The sequence below is a fragment of the Podarcis pityusensis genome (genome assembly GCF_964106645.2).
Source record: "Podarcis pityusensis genome assembly, chromosome: 4".
Classification (NCBI taxonomy): domain Eukaryota; kingdom Metazoa; phylum Chordata; class Lepidosauria; order Squamata; family Lacertidae; genus Podarcis; species Podarcis pityusensis.
Genome location: NC_138027.1, coordinates 72973170 through 72993937, shown reverse-complemented (window position 1 = coordinate 72993937; position 20768 = coordinate 72973170). Strand labels below are relative to the sequence as shown.

The 20768-nt window shown below is 41.9% G+C and overlaps 1 protein-coding gene across 3 annotated transcripts; it reads left to right on the top strand.

Moving 5' to 3' along the window:
* The first annotated feature begins 1401 nt into the window (after positions 1-1401).
* On the top strand, positions 1402-16200 carry LOC308474863 (regucalcin-like). 3 transcript variants are annotated; one of them, XM_081001444.1, is made up of 8 exons: positions 1402-1423; positions 2350-2621; positions 7594-7762; positions 9051-9233; positions 10841-11056; positions 11986-12123; positions 13017-13171; positions 15456-16200. In XM_081001444.1, the coding sequence occupies exons 3-8, from the start codon at positions 7600-7602 to the stop codon at positions 15504-15506; spliced, it is 906 nt and encodes a 301-aa protein (XP_080857570.1). In that variant the 5' UTR covers positions 1402-1423; positions 2350-2621; positions 7594-7599; the 3' UTR covers positions 15507-16200. The 3 variants fall into 3 exon arrangements, with proteins under 3 accessions (XP_080857570.1, XP_080857569.1, XP_080857571.1); XM_081001443.1 differs by lacking the exons at positions 1402-1423; positions 2350-2621 and adding an exon at positions 7138-7279; XM_081001445.1 differs by lacking the exons at positions 1402-1423; positions 2350-2621 and having other exon boundaries at positions 7529-7762.
* The last annotated feature ends 4568 nt before the right edge of the window (positions 16201-20768 follow it).

Genomic DNA, 20768 nt, shown 5'->3' with positions numbered 1-20768 from the left:
GATCCCCAGGTAAGACCTTTCACTTAATTACATAGTCCACATCCAGATCAGAGGACCCTGTGGCTGCTATTTGGGGGGAGGGGACAAAATATGTAGTTTCCTGATTTGTTCCTACTGTAAAGATTCCTGGGAATCCACAATCCAGGGCTGGAGGAAGCAAAGCTTACTTTGAGAAGCACCTGCCAGTCATAACTGAGTTTGGTTTTGCTTTGAACTCATTGTAAAGGAGGAAGAGGTAATAAGAAAAGGAAAGGTTGCTGCATTTATCTCTGGAATGGGATGCGGGAAGGTTGAAAATTGGATAGATGTCATGTAAGCAACGTCATTTACCTTCCCGCTGGAGTGGTACCTATTTATCTACTTGCACTTTGACGTGCTTTCGAACTGCTAGGTTGGGAGGAGCAAGGACCGAGCAACAGGAGCTCACCCTGTCGCGGGGATTTGAACCGCCAACCTTCTGATCCGCAAGCCCTAGGCTCTGTGGTTTAGACCACAGCGCCACTCTGTTCTGGTTTGCCAGAAGCGGCTTAGTCATGCTGGCCACATGACCTGGAAACTGTACGCCGGCTCCCTCAGCCAGTAAAGCAAGATGAGTGCCGCAACCCCAGAGTCGTCCGCAACTGGACCTAATGGTCAGGGGTCCCTTTACCTTTACCTTTAAGCAACAAGCCAACAAAAAATGACAACTGCATCAAACAAGTAGGTTTGAAAGAGTCCCCCCCCCCTTTTTCTTCACAGCTGGCAGAGCAATGCTATATGGGGCTACTCAGAAGTAAGCCCCACTAAGTAATGGGACTTGCTCTCAGGAAAATGTGTTTAGGAATGTAGCTTTAACTCTTGGGTAAGCATAGCAAGGTGGGACACATAGGTTTAATTTTTTAAAAAACCATTTAAAAAATGTTTGAATTGTTGCAGTTTCTTTCCAAACCAACAACCTCTGTTAGAATGAAAGGTTTTTGTTTTGTTTTGTTAATTCCAGTTTCTCCAGACCTTCAGGAAATTCCACTTTCAACAGGATTTTGCTCTTGGTAATCTTAGGTGTACAAAACATATCTCTCTCTTAACCTTGCAATTCAATGCTTTCTTTGCATTCTTTATACATCTGCAGTGAGGGACAACTTTCCAGTGCTTCTATGTGCTACAGCCATTGGAAGATACATATATATTTGAAAGGGATTTTCTCATCCTGACATTTGTTACGACAGCAGGAATATGGAAGCCCATTCCTGAAAGACTTAGGAGCCTTTGGGTGCTGACAAACACTGCACCTCGTTTTTCCTGTCTTGCATATTGAATACGATCTGCTGTTATCACCCACACAAACCAGACTGGATTGCAGGCAGGTAGGCAGAGGACCAGTCGGCTGCAGTCAACTCCCATGCAGGCACCCTGAAAATAAATTGACTTGGGTCCTAGGAACCTGGTGAGTGTTATCGCTATTGAATTAGATTTGCCCACAAAAAGGAAAGACAAATTTGCACTCTCTAGTATGCTGCATGATTTGATTTTAGGAAGTGGGTATGTGTGGGTTGCCATATTTCAAGAAGGAAAAATCTGGACACCAAAGTTGTTGAGCACTTGTTTGTTCTGTTTGCAAAAACCCAGACATTTTGCCGATTTAAAACAAATCCCCCCGGATGGTAATGTTGCACTTGGAATCCCGGACATGTCCGGGACAAAACTGACAAATGGCAACCTTTTGTGGGTGTGTATCACTAATATCACTTCTAAAAAGTGATGCTGCTTTAGTTAATTAGTATAGGAGTACCCTCCATTTCTTTAACGGATGTATGCAGTGGTCAGTCACTACAAAAAAATGAGAAATTGGCTATCATTTGCAAGCCATTGATCTGGTGTATGGTAGTTACGCAACATTATTTATTAATTCATTTATTTTATTTATTGCATCCATATCCAACCTTTTCTCCAAGGAGCTGAAGGAGGTGTACGTGGTTCTCTGCTTCCTCATTTAATTCCCACAACAGCCCTATGAGGTAGGTCAGGTTAAGAGGCAGCGGCTGACAGAAGGTTACACCCAGTGAACTTCATGTCCAAGTATGGATTTGAACCCAGGTCTCCCAGGCCTAGTCCAACACTCTAACCACTACACCACACTGACTCTCTCATTTAGAAAGAATAAACAAACATAGTGAGGCCTCTAAATTCCACGCAGAAGTCCATCCTGGGAGAGGATAGTCTTTTAGTAGTGAAAGAGAATTATTGAATTGTCTAATAATCCAGCTTTGGTGCTCAGACCATGTTCCCAATGATCTTCACAGCTGCCTTAATAAGTTCTATCAATTGTTGTTCAAATTGTTTTCATTCTATTTTTCATTCTGCATTGCTCAGGTGGAAAAACAGCTACCACCCATCCCCAGGCTTTCTCAATAGAAGATTATTGGACCTTGCAGTTGTGATCTGTTTCGTATGGTTTGAAAAGGATTGGGCAAGAACACAACAGCTTTCTTGGGAGGAGCAGCTACAACGCCCTACAACTATTTTTCTCTTCCCTTTGGGCTGGGAACCTGGAGTCACACAAGAGTATATTAGTTCATGCACAACCCAGAAAAATTAATCAGGTTGTGCTCAGTTGAGAAAGTGGCTGTTTTGAACGCTGTACGGTAAGATCAGTATTATTTCAGGTTTAAAGGGTTAATTCAGAAAGGAAATGTCCTAAATATGCAACATTGCATTTAACTTTCTTATTAGCTTTCTTAATTGAGGTTGTAACTGTGTTAGGGGTAAACTGTAGTTTCCAGTAAACATTGGAGGAAATTGCTATAAAAGCACAGCTTGGGTGTGAGTATTCTACTGGATATTTTTACTTACCTGGGAGGAAGGTGGTCAAAGCCACATAGATGCAAATGATCTGAAATAAATCAGACAGAATAAATAATAATTTGGAGCAAATATCAGAGCTGGAAATGTGAATTTCAGCTATCTACAGGCTGTATTATTTGTTTATTTTGCAACATTTATATACCTCTTGATTTTAATAAAACCTCAAAGTGGTATATACCATGGTCCTTTTGTATGTATGAACTCCCTGCAGAACAATATTACTGCCTTAGTTCATAATTCAGCAGATGAGAACAGAGTTTTAGGATTAGAATCTAAGAAAATTACAGGTAATTAAGAGCCAATGGGTACTGCATCAGGATGCGGCACTTAGGAAACCAGGAGGAACTGAAGAAGCCTATTGTGCACATGTGTAAATGTTCAATTACTAATTTCCAAATAGAATTTAATCATTACACAAAATGTGTAATGTGTAGTCATTACACAAGGCTGTCAGTATATTGTTGATGGTGGTATGTACATGAGAGTAGAGGACAAGCTCCTGGTGAAATGTGATGGTAGAAAAAGATGACCTGTCATCACACAGCAATGATATAACTCAAGAGCTTTCCAGACTGTGTGTTGCGGCACATTTGTGTGTCAGCTACAGTGTGTAGGTGTGTCATGAGAATGCTCCCCGCACTCCTCCTGGGGCTGGAAAGGGGTTACAGTGGTGCCCCGCAAGACGAATGCCTCGCAAGACGGAAAACCCGCTAGACGAAAGGGTTTTCCGTTTTGGAGGTGCTTCGCAAAACAAATTTCCTATGGGCTTGCTTCGCAAGACGAAAATGTCTTGCGAGTTCCTGCGGGGTTTCCCCCCCCCTTTTCCCCAAGCCGCTAAGCCGCTTATCAGCTGATCCGCTAAGCCGCTTAACAGCTGATCCGTTAAGCCACTAAGCCGCTTATCAGCTGATCCGCTAAGCCGCTTATCAGCTGATCCGCTAAGCCGCTAATAGCGCTAATCCGCTAAACCGCTAATGGGCTTGCTTCGCAAGACGAAAAAACCGCAAGACGAAGAGACTCGCGGAACAGATTCTTTTCGTCTTGCAAGGCACTACTGTAGTTTAACCTCCGGTTTGCTAGTAAAACTGAATTATTGTATTGCAAAATGATGCATGTCTAAAATGTGTGTCACCAACATGAAAAGTTGGGAAAGCTCTGATAGAACTGCTTCTGTCCCTCTGTGCTGTTGCTTGCCCACTTCTCTTACCTGCTTGGATAAATGAGATTCCAGGAGTGCTATTAAGCAAGTTCATAAAGGGAATATGCCAACAGGATCATGGTGGGAATGGGTTGGGGATATTTGTTTATTCTATTTCATAAAATTTATACACTGCTTGATTGAAAAAACAAAAAACCCGAAGTGGTTTACAAAAGATATAACACGCAAAAGTTAAAATACTAAAGCAGATTTAAATTATCTCAATTTTCTAAGCATCTGGGTAGGCTTGTCTAAACAGGAATGTTTTTAGCAGGCGCTGGGGGAGAAGAGTACAGTGAAGGCGCCTGCTTGAGCTCAATAGGCAGGGAGTTCCAAAGGGTATACGCTGCCACAGTAAATGATGAAGTTCTTCCATATGCGGAACGGGTCTTATGTGACACCTTTGGAAGTGCTAGTTCCGCTGGTCAAAGGGATTGAGTGGGCACATGGTTGTATTTTCTTCCATTGCATCATGTGTTTTGAAAGAGGCACACCCAGGTTTCAGGATTGCAACCCTGAGTACTCGACACGTTAAAAAGTTTCTTCCTGAGGGGTCCAGGTTGCCATCAGAGTTATGTGTGTCTGTGTGTGTGTCTGAATGCCTGGTGAGAAATCAAAACGAATAGTTGACCTTTACATGTCACAATAAACCATGGTTTACTATGAATAAGCCAGTCTTGTCTACTTTGCTCTTCCCTGCTGGCATGTCAGAGAAACAAACCACATACGCAAAAATGGCGAAATTTACCAGAAGAATAAGAAATCAAGGTAACAAACTTTTTATAAACGAATGGAACTGGTTTCTTGAATATTTACAGATAAATTGCAAACAGATAAAAACATTAGCAGGATTGTTGTAATAACCTGCAGTTTCATGACAGTATATATTTAAAGTAGATAATTAAATGAGCAAATTAAATGAATTTGGATATGCAGAGGATGTTAAAAAATAAATTTAAGGAACTGCAGAAAGAGGGTGAAGGAAGTCAAACTTTGAAATGTTAAATTGATTGTAAAACTAATGAAATGTATAAACTTGAAAAGTATAAATAGAAACTGGGCATCATGGTTTGTTTCACTCTGTAGCTAAGGTGTGAAGCTGAGGCTCATTAATTGTGCTTTGTTTGAGCAGAACAAACCCCAAGCCTCTATTTGGACATAATTTGGATCATAGTTTGTTATGTGTTAGTGGGAAGGAATGGCAAGCAGTTTTGGCACATTTACAGTAACCCATCAACCATGGTTTACCATGACATGCCAACTGGGCTAACTGTGAATGCTTAGTGATCTCCTTGAGGCCTTCACCTCCCTTCTGAAGCCCACCTCAGTCAATGCTTCCCTTCAGGAAAATGTTATTCAATTGGGGACTGCTTACCTGCATCCCATTATGGAACAGGCTATTGTGAAAAGTGTCTGGAGTTATGCCATGGATTCATGTGACTGCTGACTCACTCTAAAACGCTATCAGCAGACTTCCAAGCGCAGATAAGATCAGCTGTTGCATCTTTTTAATTATATTTTAAGTTGATTTGAGTAGGCTGGCCATTTAAAAAATACATGTATCTATACTAAACTTGGGAGTGCAGGTGTCAGAACACAATGAGTCAGTTTAAGGAGCTGCTTTGATTTAAGCAGGGGTTGAGCAAGAACACGGTCATGTGCTGAACATTGTTTTTGGGTTTCCTTCATAGCTCGATACTTTAATTCACTGCTTCTTGCCTTTCCTGTTGCCTGAAAGGCACTAGGAGGTTCTCCAAGAATATACTGGCATTCTCTTTTCCAAGCCAAGGCCATCTGCAGGCATTGAGAAAAGCAACATTATTCTGCACATGGGTAATTGCTAATCTCAGGCTACTATTCTACACTGAGGTACTAGGGTACCTGCATCCCCATCAGTTCTTGCCTAACTGAAGGGAGATAAAAAAATAAAACAGAATGTGGCAGTCAGATGTCTGTGATGCAATCCTTGTTTGCTGACTTGGCATGGAAATTACCATTTCACAAGGACTTTTGCATGGGCATGGGTTGAAAATAAGGTGCTCCAAAGCACACAGTGCAAAAATAAAAATAAAAAATTAGGACACAGGTGGGCTAGGAGCAGCCAAGTCAAGCCCTGCCACCTCCCTCCACTGCCAGTGGATCAGCCATCAACCGGCCAGTGGGTGGGAATAGTAATATTCCCATCCCATGTTGCAAAGCAGCTCAGGGACAGCAGTTGGTTTTGGGCCTGCATCAAGAGTGATGTTGGTGGCTTCCGGGGCTCCTGAACCACCCAAGATAGCTGTTCCCATGTTGTTAATCTCCCTGCCTGCCCCAGCATATCCTATGTAACCTTATTGTCCGCCTCATGGCTGAACAGCTAGGCAATGACTATGTCTATGTGTGTTTGTGTATGTATGTGTGTGTGTGTGAGAGAGAGAGAGAATGTGAGTGTTTGTGAGGTGGAAGGGTGTGCCAGGGAGGACGGGAGGAATTTTTAATACCATTTTTAATATTTTTTTTTAAAAAATATAATATCTGGAATCTCTATAAAATAAACAACAGCATATCTTATTTGAAAAAAAAACCCTCATTTGTTTATCAGTTTTAGCATTTTTTCATTCTATTTAATTTAAGCTTTTCATAACAAAACATTTGTTAGCGTCATTGACAAAGATCATTCTCATAACTCACTAGTGTTGTAACCAAAGCATGACCACCTCCATCTTTGTTATAACTGAAGCAGGACTAACACCATCTTGTTGCAGGTTGACGCCATAATCATGTATCCTCTTTGTGATCATGCTGAAATGCAAGCTTAAGACAGGGAAAGAGAAAGTGCAAGACACAAGGGGTGTGTAAAGGAAAGTTTTAAGAGCGTGCAAGGGCATGAGCTTTAAAACATGGGTATAAACAGGAAAATGCCTAGCTAACTGAGGTTGGAAACATCCGTCTTTGTGGTTAAGCTGGGAGTAAGCCTTTATCACTGGGTGTCTTGCATGTCTATTCTGTATGAATATAAAATGTCTGTGCCCCCACTTTGGGCAAAAGATACCTGCATTGCAGGGGATTGAACTAGATGATCCTCGTGGTCCCTTCCAACTCTACAGTTCTATGATTTTATGAAAAGCTGTATGTAAACAGAGATCAGGGCCCAGCCTCTGTTCGCCTTCTCTGATCGCTTGCTGCAACCTTTCCTGTTTGAGCAAGAAATAAAACTGCCTTTAGCGGAGAATTCTCGGGTGACACTCGTCATTGATGGTAAGTGCTTTAAATCAGCATAATACCCTATTTCCTTTCGAAATGAATATCTAAATTAGTTTGATTACTTTTAGGATTAGTTTTTAATCGTGTACAGAAACAAGAAAGGGAAAGGCAAACCACAGTATTTGAATATATTATATATTCATATATATGAGAGAGAATATCTTTCCCTAAAAGAATTCTGGGCACTGTAGTTTACCGCTTGCAAAGTTACAATTCCCAGCAATGTTTAACGAACTACAGTGCCCAGAATTCTCTGGGGGCAAGAATGTGCTTTATAGCATGTACACGGTCTGTTTTCTTTGCCACAGGTCATCATGTCTTCTATTAAAATCGAGACTGTTGTGAAGCAGAAGAACAGGATGGGGGAGTGCCCTACATGGGAAGAAAGGGAGAATTCCCTTGTATACGTAGACATCAATTCACAGAAAGTTTGCCGCTGGAACTCAGTCACCAACGAAGTTCAGTGTGCGTCTGTGGGTAAGGAAATAGTGTTTTTCCTTTTATTTTGTGGAATTGTTTTGGCCTGGAAGAAAACTCCTGAGGCATGACTTTCTCAGCCAAGGATTTTGAGAGCCAGGCAGATGCTTCGCACGGTCTATCTTAGGGCTGAACAAGATCTCACCAAAAATCCAGGCCCCCTTCAGACCCGTGTTGTTTTGCGATCTTTCCTCAGTGTTACCACATTATTGTCCATTTGGATGGCGGAATAGATTTCATCAGAGAGATGGAAAAGGGGTTAAATAGGCTTGCTTTGGCCTTGTGCTATAAGCACGAAAGCCCTGGAGTGGGGGTGGGGTAACGCAGCCTCTTTATTTTGCATTGTGCTCATGATGATATTGGAACAATTATATGTGATCGTGCTCTCAATACCGTGTGTGCCTGCAAATGTTTTGGGCGGGCAGCCTACCACTTTGTTTCCAGTCAGTGCACATCTTGTAGTAATAATAATAATGATAATAATTTATTATTTATACTCCGCCCATCTGTCTGGGTTTCCCCAGTCGCTCTGGGTGTTTCCCAACAGAATATTAAAAACATGATAAAACATCAAACATTAAAAACTTCCCTAAACGGGGCTGCCTTCAGATGTCTTCTAAAAGTCAAATGGTTGTTTATTTCCTTGACATCTGATGGGAGGGCGTTCCACGGGGAGGCCGCCACGACCGAATAGGCCCTCTGCCTGGTCCCTGCAACCTTGTTTCTCGCAGTGAGGGAACCGCCAGAAGGCCCTCAGAGCTGGACCTCAGTGTCCGGGCTGAAGGATGGGGGTGGAAACGCTCCTTCAGGTATACTGGGCCGAGGCCATTTAGGGCTTTAAAGGTCAGCACCAACACTTTGAATTGTGCTCAGAAACGTAACTTCCTCAAGTCCCATTGTGCAACAGTGCCAGAGTGCTCCTGCAAATAGCAATAATGCAATAACACAGGAGAAGCATAACAACTACTGGATGTTCCAGTACAAATCCATCACTAATGCAGAGTTATTGCGACCATGACATGTTGCAGACTTGCCATGCCAAAACAAACCCAAGTCTGGAATGGGATTTGTGGAATGGACACTTAACATAGTTTGAGTTTATTGCTCCATTGTCTCCAATCACATGCTGGCTGCAGAGATGGGAATTGTGGCCCAAAGCTTCTGGAGAAGCCCACAGTGACTATTCCCCAAACAGGCTTCATTTCTGCATGGGAGCACTTCTTCATCAAGGGTGCTCAGTGTGTTGTGCCCTGGTTTGTAAACTTGCCTGTTCTTTCCCTGCCTGCAGATGCTCGTGTTGGCTCAGTAGCCCTTCGTAAGTGTGGCGGCTACGTGATCGCTTTAGGAAGAAAGTTTGCTTTCTTGAACTGGGAAGATCAAGTAGTCACTGATATTTCTGAAGTGGAACAGGATAAACCAAACAACCGATTCAATGATGGAAAAGTAGACCCAAGGGGTTCTTTTTTTGCAGGTATATATTTGATCATAACGCAATTGTATGTATGTTTAGATAGCTCTAATGAGTTGGAATGTGTCTAGAAATTCATGAAACTGATTAATCTATATTAATACATTTGTGTATACAATAATGGTCTCTAAAATATTGCATCATAGTAGTACTATAGTAGCAGGGTAGACATAGGGTGGTATACAAATTTAAGAAATAACAATAATAGTCAATTCTACATACAGTATAATGACCAGGATTACACCCAAGTATGCAAATTATTGATGGCAACAATCAAAATTGCCCAAGCAGCAAAAAAAAAAAAAAAAAAAAAAAAAGAATTAGAAGTATGATAATATCCATAATATATATGTAAAATAAACAGCAGAGTAGTATCCAGTCTGAGAAGTTGAAAGCTTGCTAACTTGTTTAGGGAAGTTTTTAATATTTAATGCCGTATTGTTTTTAACACTTGATTGGAAGCCACCCAGAGTGGCTGGGGAAACTCAGCCAGATGGGCGGGGTATAAATAAATAAATAAATAAATAAATAAATAAATAAATAAATAATCTATTTTTGTTTGAGCCAAATAAAAAGTAATGGCCTCCCGTGGATTTTGGACTATTTAGATAGGGTCACTTCCACTCATTTATGGAGTGAGATCATGAATGTAATGACTTTCAAATAATTGAGGTTTACCTAACAATTCCCTGCATTTTAATGACAGTCTCCGTATTAATTTTTATTAGAACCAATTTCAGTATACTAAAAGAACCGGTGATAGGAACAAATCCAAACGATTATCCGTTTACCAGTAAAACCATCCCAGACTATTGGAAGAGGTGCATCAGTTTCTCTATTCTTCAGAGGCAACTGGACAAGTGACTGAAATATAGAGGCAGTAAACGTCTTTTCAAACCGCTAATGAGAATGAAAAATCATTTTCTGATCAAAGTTTAAAAGTAAAATAGTATTCCTCAGGATTGTTTGTTTTTAAAATTGCACATGTGGAACTGTTTACGCTTTAACTAAAACACATGATGTGTTACTATAATTCAACCTTTCAACACAGGTCTAGAAAGTAGCTAATTAAAAATAAAAGACCAGGGAGCCTATCTTTTGTCTCAGCTAAATTGGCAGGGTTTTTTATTTTTTAATTGTTTGATGTAAATTTTAATGTTCATAGTAAAGGCTAGAAATCCAGCGTTAGTCATGTTCAGAAGAGATGCATTGAAATTGACAGATTTAAGCTACTTAACCTCTTGGAATATCAGTAAGTAAGAAGACTGGCAGGCGGGGAGCTGGCTGAGGGCACTGTGAGTTTGGTGATTCATGAAATGGAGCCTCTTCCATTGCATGATGTATGATGTGTGTCGAGGGCTTAAAATATATCTGTATATGGCTCAATCTTCAACACACTTGTACACAATGGGACTTACGCCTGGGCAAACGTAGGATTGCACTCTTCCTCCCTAAAGGCTGATAGGAAAGCTAGGAGGTCATTAGACAGGTGGCGTTGTGGGAGTAGTCAAGTGATTGACCTTTGGGTGGGATCAGTGCAATTTGTGCATTTTAAAGAGGCCCTTCAGTAGAGAATTACCTGACCTGTGCCTCTGCTGACCACCCCCTAGGTACCATGGCCGAAGAGACAGCACCTGGAGTCAGAGCAAGGCAGCAGGGGGCTCTTTATACTCTCTTCCCTGATTGTGGTGTCGTGAAGCAGTTAGAGAAGGTGGACATCTCCAATGGGCTGGACTGGTCACTCGATCACAGGACCTTCTTTTACATCGATAGCCTGGCCTATGCCGTGCAAGCCTTCGACTATGACATGCGAACAGGAATGATTGGTAACATTCTTCTTCAAACTGTTTATTGCAACAGCTAAAGAAATAATTGGTAGTAGATTGGTAGGCAACCCTATCCTTTGGGGTAGCCAATGTGAAACCTTGCAGATATTGTTGGACTACAACTCCCATCATCCCCGACGTTTGGCTATGCTGGTTGGAGTCCAAACTCTGGAGGAGGGTGCAACTTTAGTCACCCCTATTACAGACTGTTCCTTTTCTTTCCATTATATGCCATATTGTCACATATGGCATTTTTCTTTACTTAATAACAGAAAACAACTATATATTGAACAGACAGATGTTTATTTCTCATAAACACACACATCTGTTTTTGGCCCTGGGAAGCAACAGTAAAGTGCTAAGGATGTGTTAGTGTCTTCAACTCAGCATGAAAAGCAATTATTTTGGCATTTGATTCTCGTCTCAACTTGTTCTTATCTGCAGCAGACGGAAATATGACATGCTCTCAGCTTAGAGCTGCAAATTTAAGCAAATGAGAGATGTAATTTGGTTAAAAAAAACATTTTGTTGTTGTTGTTCACTGATATTTTGTCATATTTAATGATGTCTCACTCCTTTTGTGCACCCCCTATTTTGTTTTCGTGTGCCATCATTTTCAATTTTTTATTATGCCTTAGGGCCCTCAAAATATGGAAGTGGCTGAGGGCTCTCTGGACCTCTGAAACGGAATGTCCCTGATCATTGAACATACTGTTCAAGGCTGGGAGCAGGACCACAGGCATTCAAAGACTTGGCCAGTTCTCACTGTGAAATTGAGTGTGCGCGCATGCACACACCCACACACCCCATAACTTTTTTTTTGCGATTTGCAGTGTTTCTAAAATGTGGAAAATTTGAAAAGCACAACAGACAGTACAGTCTGCATAAAAATAAGCACTTGAATGCTGATTGCCTTATTCTTTATGCAGATTGTTGCAGTTGCAGGCCTGTGTACAAGTTGGAGAAAGAGGAGGCGATGCCTGATGGGATGTGCATCGATAGAGAAGGGAAACTCTGGGTGGCCTGTATTGATGGCGGACGAGTGATCCGCATCGACCCTGAAGCAGGTAAACGATTAATGAGGACTCTGCATTTTTTGATCCCCCAAAGGGGGGAGGGGGAGGTAGAGATAGAAGAGATCACAAATGGAGCACTTTTATTTGACTAACTCCAGTTTAGTGACGACTTTAAATATTTACAGGCATCATTAAATGTCTGGAAATACTTGTCTGGATTAAACGCAAGGGAGATTCTCTGCTGATTTGGGGTCATTAGTTCACCTTCTTCTGGAGTGAGCTGAGTCAAGACGAGTCTACAGACTATGAGAGGCAAATATATGTTGTTTTTTTAAAGGATGTCACCCAACAGTGAACCCTAACAAATGGCCAATACCTGTCACCCGCACATAAAAAACTATTTCATACCAGTGTACAGGGCTTTCAAAAACATAGTTGTGTCTCCTGTATGTTCACCCTTTTAATATTTATGCTGTATGTCCGTGCTAAATCATAATGAGTGAATTGCTCCTGAGTTATACATTCTTTGGTTTATCAAGAGATAATTGGATATCACAGTATTACTGATATCACAATATTACTGCAAAGCAGCTAAAATGAGTGCTATTTGGGCTAACCATGTGGCTGTCCCTTTTAAACCTCAGGACTCTATGCTAATTATTTGAATGTTTGATATATGCCTCAGAATACCAGCCATGCATGTGTGTTTTGTTTGTTTGTGTGTTTTCCAATCACTGTCAGTGAGGGAAGGGATTTTAGGGTTCCAGTAAAAATCAGAGCTCCTTGACCCATTTTTTAATGAAATAAAAAATGGATATATACCTGCATGTTACACATTTAGCATAATGAGGAAGTAGGTGATCGGCATTGAATAACAATTGACTTGTTATGCCCCCCCACCCCATACTTTTGTTTTGGTTGTCCTTTCAACTACTTTCACACAGGAAAAAGAATTCAGACTGTCAAGATGCCTGCTTCCAGGATCACATCTTGTTGCTTTGGAGGGAAAGACTATTCAGAAATGTATGTCACTTCGGCCTACGATGGTTTGGATAGCGATGCGTTAGCCAAGGAACCCCAGGCTGGGGAAATTTTCAAGGTAAACAATTTGAGCTTTGTAAAATGAACCAAGCATAACATTCATTCAGCAGAATGTGAATAATGTAAAATTACAGATAGGTAGCCGTGTTGGTCTGCCATAGTCAAAATAAAAAAAATCCTTCCAGTAGCACCTTTAAGACCAACTAAGTTAGTTCTTGGTATGAGCTTTCGTGTGCAAGCACACTTCTTCAGATACACTGAAACAGAAGTTGCCAGATCCTTCTATATAGTGAGAAGGTGGGGAGGGGTATTACTCAGAAGGGTGGTGGGAATGGGAGATTGGCAGATAGCTAAGATGAGCCTGCTGACGACTCTTAACGACTGTAATAGGTCTTACAGGAAAAGGCAAGGGGTGAGAAGGTGAGAAATGGCTTAGTCATGTATAATGGGATAAGAATCCAATGTCTTTGTTCAAACCAGGTCTCTCCATGGTTTTAAGTTTGGTAATGAGTTGCAATTCAGCAGCTTCTCTTTCCAGAAATAGATATTTCAGAAATAGACTGGAAAGAGAAGCTGCTGAATTGCAACTCATTACCAAACTTAAAACCATGGAGAGACCTGGTTTGAACAAAGACATTGGATTCTTATCCCATTATACATGACTAAGCCATTTCTCACCTTCTCACCCCTTGCCTTTTCCTGTAAGACCTATTACAGTCGTTAAGAGTCGTCAGCAGGCTCATCTTAGCTATCTGCCAATCTCCCATTCCCACCACCCTTCTGAGTAATACCCCTCCCCACCTTCTCACTATATAGAAGGATCTGGCAACTTCTGTTTCAGTGTATCTGAAGAAGTGTGCTTGCACACGAAAGCTCATACCAAGAACTAACTTAGTTGGTCTTAAAGGTGCTACTGGAATGTAAAATTAGTTTGTAAAAGTGCAGAAAGGCGGGCGTTGAAATCCCCTTCTCCTGGCCCAGCAGAGTTTATGATAGTCAACATGGTGTGGCTTGAATTTTCATTTTTTTTAGGCATTTGTGTTGACAGTTCACTCAGAAGGAATCGGGACTCTGTCCTTTTTTCTGTGCTCTGTCTAATTTTCTGAAGTTGTGCACAGTTGCCTTCCTGTCTCCAGGAATATCTAGCATCCTAGATGAGCTTCTAATAGCCACTTTGTCTGGGCTCCAAACTCCAGACTGCTCACTGCTGCTATGACACGTACGTTTGTGCGTGCATGCACACTAACAAGGCCTTGGCAGTTCACCTGTACCTAGCCTGAGGCCTAGGTGAACCCAATGGAGCAGCTGACGGTCTAGCAGTTTGCCATTGTTGTGAGAATTATAAGGTCTAAGATACAAAATAAATATTCATAAATGTACCAGGCAGACACATATAAATAAATAAATAAGCCACATGTCTGAAACAGTACACGAAAACAGTCCTGAAACCATGTTGACTCTCCCAAATTGACCTCAAATATTTCTCTGCAAGGAGGAAGGAATTGGAAAAAGCTTTCTAATTGTCTTTGGACTGTAGGGGCTTACACCTCCCTTTTCTAATACAGTCTGGCAAGTATTTGTTAAGCTGAGCATACTATCAATATGCGTACAAGTTCCAGGAACTGAGTATTTACCATCACAAAAGAATGGCCAGACTGCCCAGAAAATGCAATCAGTGACCATTATCAGGTATCTGGCAGACAGAATTTCTGCTGTTGATTGCCTCCTTCTGTGATATATGTATGATGTTTCAGGGGGGTGACCTTGAGCTACAGGGTGGGAATTTCAAAGGTATAAGGGCTCGCACACCATTGTTCTGGGTTCCTCCTCCCTCCTGCATGGGGCGGGGAGCACCCCGTTGCAACAGTTTAATACAGATCAGGCTTACTAGCTGCTTTGCTTCTCAATATTCTCTGGATGGCCTGTTATTTTTTCCTACCAATAGGGAACCTACCTAAGGACTCTGTACGGGCTCTTGGGTACCCCATAAGGGAAAAGGCACAGGTTTCCCCCCCCCCCCTTATAACACCTTGATTTTCCTATTTCCTAAGAACCTCCTGCTCTAAGCAGTGACTGGTGATTCATATCTGCCTGCCAAATGTGGCACGAATGGATAGGCCAAGCTATGGATCAGTGCATGCAGAGACAGATCAGATGATGAAATCATGTCCTGGTGATGGACTACCCCCTCTCCCATCAGCCTGCACAAACACACAGGCACACAAACTCTCTCTTTAACCCCCAGTTTAGAAAGTCTGGGATGTAGCCTGCAGTGACACTTACAGCACCCCCTCTAAGTGCCTTAGCTAGCAATCCGTGACTTATTTCTTGTTCTCTGGCAGATAACAGGACTGGGTGTGAAAGGCATCCCACAGAACTACTTCACTGGTTAAATATTCATATGTGCTCGATATTCAACCCACCCAGAAGCCATGGTGGACAACAAGAGAAGCATGAATTTCAAACCTGCATTCTTATCTGAAGGCTACCTGTATATCCTTTATGTACTGTAATGTTCCATAACTGGTTTTTTTCCATATGTTTGTTTTTTATGTTTTCCCCCCCAAATAGGACAAATGGCAGCTTAGGACTGTATGTGAACGTCAGGATTTTCAGTGGTTCCCCATCAAGCAAGGATCAACTTCCTCTATTAATTCTTTGTACAAACAGAGAGCAGTTTGTAGCGTCTGCTTGCCAAAAGGTCACATTCGCTTTCCAGTAGCAATTTCCATTTTAATTCCCTTGATTAATTTCATTAGAATTCTTAAGAGTAAAATTGTCCTCTGCAGACAGACCTATGTTAATACGAAAGAAAATTATTCTGAAAACTGTACAAGTCGATCCTGTTAACCTGCTCTGGGAAGGAAGGAGGTGTTTCTGTTTTCCTACAACCGACGTTTAGATTAAAAGTTATTGAGTGAATTAAATTACAGAGCATGGAAATGAATAACTATAGAAATGAACAAGGGTTTTGTCAGAAAGAGCAAGGGCTGCAATTCAGCTTGTAATTAAAAGGATTTGCATTTTAAACATGATTTGACAGTTCAGCTGTTATTCCAATAAACTCATGTAAATGTCAAGAATAAACTAATATTAATTGGCTAGTAACTGGGCAGGCCTGTGAAAAGTAGGTGGCAGATATAGGAGACAGTCTCATCACAGGTGAAAGGCAAATGGGCATGATACATCATGAGACATGGAGTGTGTGTCAGTAAACAAGGGGAATTAAGACTAAGAGAGCTGAGTGGGGGGTGCGCGTGTAATCTCACTGTATACAAGTTGTACAAGTGACAAGAAAGTATTTCAATTAGTTATAATTTCCTTTAAAATTAAAAAGCAGCTGGTGTTTCCTGCTTCTCCTCTGAGAGAATTTTCAACTGTATGTTCTTTGCCCTCAATTAGATTTAGGGACAGCACCTGTCTGCTCATAGCAGCAGAGCCCTGGAGAAAACATCACAAGGATGCAAAACTTGGTTCTGCTACGTTTTCCTTACTTACAAGTAATGTAAAGAACTCTGTCACATTTTCTTTCCAGTGGATTTCCCCCCTCCTGCAACTTGCATGTGTGGTTTTCATTTAAGCTGTTATGAAGTTATTATGAAGAACGTTTTGGAATATTGGAGTGGGGTGAATATCTTCCAACTTTGGTGAAATTATTTTAATTGGATATATATATATAAAACTGTCACCTAAGTGGGGTTCAATGCTACTGAGATATACTTGTGAGAAAATTGATTTTTCCATCTCAGCTTTTTCCCTCAGCAATAAACAGCCTTCTATTAAAATTTCCCCCTGAAGCATGGTAGCAAGATTGGTACCATATAAGGTATCATCTACCTGGTGCTGTTTTAGGCCTGCAATATGAGACTGCAATATGAAATTTCTGATCAAGGAGGATTATATGAGGACATGAATTTGGGTGCAAAGGGTTATATATATAGGTATATAATCACACCCACTGTGTGTTAATTGGTTCGCCACTGCTAGGATATCAGTGTTAACAACTACCATTTTGTGCATGACCACTGCTGATTATATACTGTAATTATTGCTGGCTCTTTATCTCTGCGTTTCATTTTCCTCTGACCTCACTGTTTACAATCTATCCCCCAAACTATGTGCATATATAGACCTGCAACCAGGGGCATACCTAGGGTGCAGGCCCAGGCGTTGTGGGTGCAAAAATTGTGCCTCTCCACTCTTGTTCTAAGTGGCTAGGAGCCTGTCTGCCCGTCTGTGTGCTCCCTGGGCTACTCCAGGGCTGCTTGGGCCAGTTGGGCAAGGTGCACAGGTTCCTCTGCCTTGGTAGCAGAATCCAGTTGCCAGCGTAGGCCATCGCAGCAGCCTTTTGGGGCTTCTCCCCAGTTGGTGCTATTAGAAGTGTGAGTGAGTTTCTGGTCCATGGTGTCTCCTGGTTTTGGAGGTGCCGATTCAGCTCCTCACAAGGGAGCCTGGGTATGCCTCTGCCTACAACTCAGAGAAACACTGAAATGGACTGTAGTCTTAAGGTGCCCAAGACACTTTGTTGTTTTTGCTGCAACAGATGAAGACAGCTACCCTTCTGGAAAGCATTTATTTTTTTGTCACAGATGGAACTATGGCACCAGGTCCTTCATGAATATCACAAATAATCTTGTAGGGTCATCCAAGGTCAGCTTTGATGCAGAGCTCTGTGGCATAATATCAGCCTGGCAGAAACTCAATCACTTTCTCCCTCCACGCTGGATAAATAAACGTTGAAGAAAGTTGTGAGGTCACTCAAGTTCATGCGTGTCTGAAAGTCACAAGATGTTAACTGCGTGTCTGTGCTTTAGTAGTTCCCCATTTCCCCCAGTGGAAAATGCCACTAGAATATATTTCTGTAGTTATCCAGGCAAAGAATGGCAGCTTTGTCTTTTTTAAATTTTTTATTTTTAAGCACGTATCTAAAAGGCAGGAACCATGAAGCTTTGGCCTTCTGGGTGTTGTTACACTACAACAGGCAGTAGACAACTGTGGTGGGCTGCTGGTGCTCACCTGACCATCTTCCAACTGAGTCACTGCTGCACACCTGACCCCACTTACCTGGGAGTAAGCCCCATTGACTTCAATAGGACTTATTTCTGAGTAATCAGGATTAGGACTGCACTGTAAGTCACCTTTCTGCATTACCTTCATGTCGATTGGCCACTAGCAGCACAAAGCAATTGCCTTACACAGTAGGCAAGCATGCTTGTCGATTTCATGTGTACAGTGTCTTGTCAGTTTCTTTTTCCAAAAGAGAGAGAGAGAGAGAGAGAGAGAGAGACAGAGAGAGAGAGAGGGAACTATGCGTCACAGTGATAATGCACATATCCGGCCTTCTTAACCAATCCACGGATGGGCCAAAGATCTTAAAGGTTTATCAGGAGAAGACAATGGAGGCAGCCAGGCAGCCGTGGAAAGGACCACAAATCAGTTTGCAGTCAAATGGTTGGGGTGTGGAACAGGGGCAGAGGAAGGGGGTGTGGTGGGGGCGGGCTGCCCCGGGTGTCACCACTGAGGGGGGTGACAAAATGCCGTGCGGCACTTATCGCGGGGCCTGCAGCACGCCCAAGCCACGCAGCTCTCCTGGGAGTGACACGGTGGCTTGGGCGCCCGCAGGCTCCACTCTGCCCCAAACGGTCCGCCCGCTGCCTCCCCCTCAGCTGTAGGGCGGCTGAGTGGGAGGAAGCAGGCAGACTCCTCAAAGGCCCCATGGAGCATCCTGTCCCGGCTCGCCCTGTCCCTGGCCGTAGGACACATGCGCCACCCCAGGCGCCCAATCGGCTTGCTCTGCTGCTGGTGTGGAAGGAAACAAAGAGCGACGATGCATTTGAGACATAATAGTTTTGTTCTACAGGGGATACACAAGTGGCAGGGGTGCCCTGGGAATGCAGATTGGCAATGATGGTACAAGATACAAGTTTTGGAAAAAGAAATAAGTGAAAAACCAATCTGATAGCGCTGTTCTCTTTTCTCCAGAGCCAGAAAGTGGTGAAACAGCTGGCAGGGAAATGATTTGTAATGGGGAAATGGTTAGGAGAGAAAGGATTATGCAGTTATTCTCCCTAACCATTCCCAAATATATCCCCCTGTGACTATTTTTCTTTATGCAGCAGCAACAGGAGGGGGGAGATTGTTATGTGCTTCTGTTGCACAGGGTCTAATCTGGTTCTTTAGTTATCAGGTCTCTCACACACAAAAACTCAATCCCTTTCAAGACGTCAGCGCCCTCATGTGGCTTTCAGTAAAGCTACTGGCAGTAATGGCAAAGGTTGAGATCTACTGAGTTCTGATAAACTGGAGGCGATATTCAAATTAAACTGGTTTTATTCGAAACAGTTCTGTTGTCCAGGGGAGACTAAAAAAGTCTTCTGTGTTAATATAAAATACTTTTCTCAAAGGGACAGATTACTTTCCTAACACCAGGGAAGTTTTATTTTTATTAAAAGAGAAAACTTTTCTATACATTTTTAAAAAATATTTACGCCATAAGTCTATCTGACCAGAATTACTTACGTCTCTCAGGAAACACTTAACCAGTGGCTCATTATTTGCAAACAAGATGAATGGATCTGCACACAAGACTCTCAAGTTATCTTGCTCACTATTGGCATGAATTAGTTTCGTTAATTTGTCAATGGAAACTTTTCGTTTATACCCTGCTTCTAGTGGAATTAAAGGGTGTGTTTGAAATAATAGTATCTTTAAGCTCACCTGACATGTTCTTAAGTATCAGATACCTTTTGAAACTAAAAATTTAGGCAAAGAATCCTCTTGAAATAAATGCACAAAATATAGATGAATGCCTTAAGAATGAACAAAGGGTTGAAGCAACTTTATATGTGTATACTGTCTCTTATGAGTTAAATATTTTAAAGCTCTATTCAGTAATAAGGTATGCAATATTTGCTACATCATGCCTGATGAAACATTTGAGTTTGCATATTAAGGTAAACCGAATTGTGGATTACCAGGACCATGTAAACGTGGAGTCCTGCAACGAAATTCCACTAAACTGAGCCTGACTTGGGTTTGAACCACATAGAGCAGTAGCAAATTCTTAGTAAGCCATACTAAAAGTTAGCAAGGTACAGAACTTGTATTTATTTCATTCCTGATATCAGTAGTCTTTGGCTGGTAGATAAACCTGCATGTTCAATGAAAATTTCAGGTACAAACACATAAGAGACTTTATAGAATCAGAATTGTAGAGTTGGAAGGGACTCCAGGGGTCATCTAGTTCAACCTCCTGCAATTTAGGAATCTCAGCTAACGCATCCATGACAGATGGCCATCCAACCTCTACTTTAAAACCTCCAAGGAAGGAGAGCCCACCACCTTCTGAGGAAGTCCTCACCTCTTACTAGCAGAACGTTCTTCCTGATATTCTGTCAGAATCCCCTTTCCTGTAGTTTAAAGTCATTGGTTTGAGTCCTACCCTCTGGAGCAAGAGAAAACACGCTTGTTCCCTCTTCCATATGAAGCCCTTGAGATATTTATATATCTCCTCTCAGTCTCCTCTTTTCCAGGCTAAACTCCCTCAACTATTCCTCATAAGGCTAGTTTCCAGAACCTTTATCATTTTGGTTGCCCTCCTCTGCACATATTCCCTCTTGTTAATATCTTTCTTAAATTGTGGTGCCCAGAACTGG

What these genes read in the sequence shown, in the direction of transcription:
- LOC308474863 (XM_081001443.1), top strand. An exon ending in AGTTCAGTGTGCGTCTGTGG is followed by an intron (nt 7,763 to 9,050) that starts GTAAGGAAATAG and finishes CCCTGCCTGCAG; the next exon opens with ATGCTCGTGTTGGCTCAGTA. An exon ending in AGGCTGGGGAAATTTTCAAG is followed by an intron (nt 13,172 to 15,455) that starts GTAAACAATTTG and finishes GTTCTCTGGCAG; the next exon opens with ATAACAGGACTGGGTGTGAA.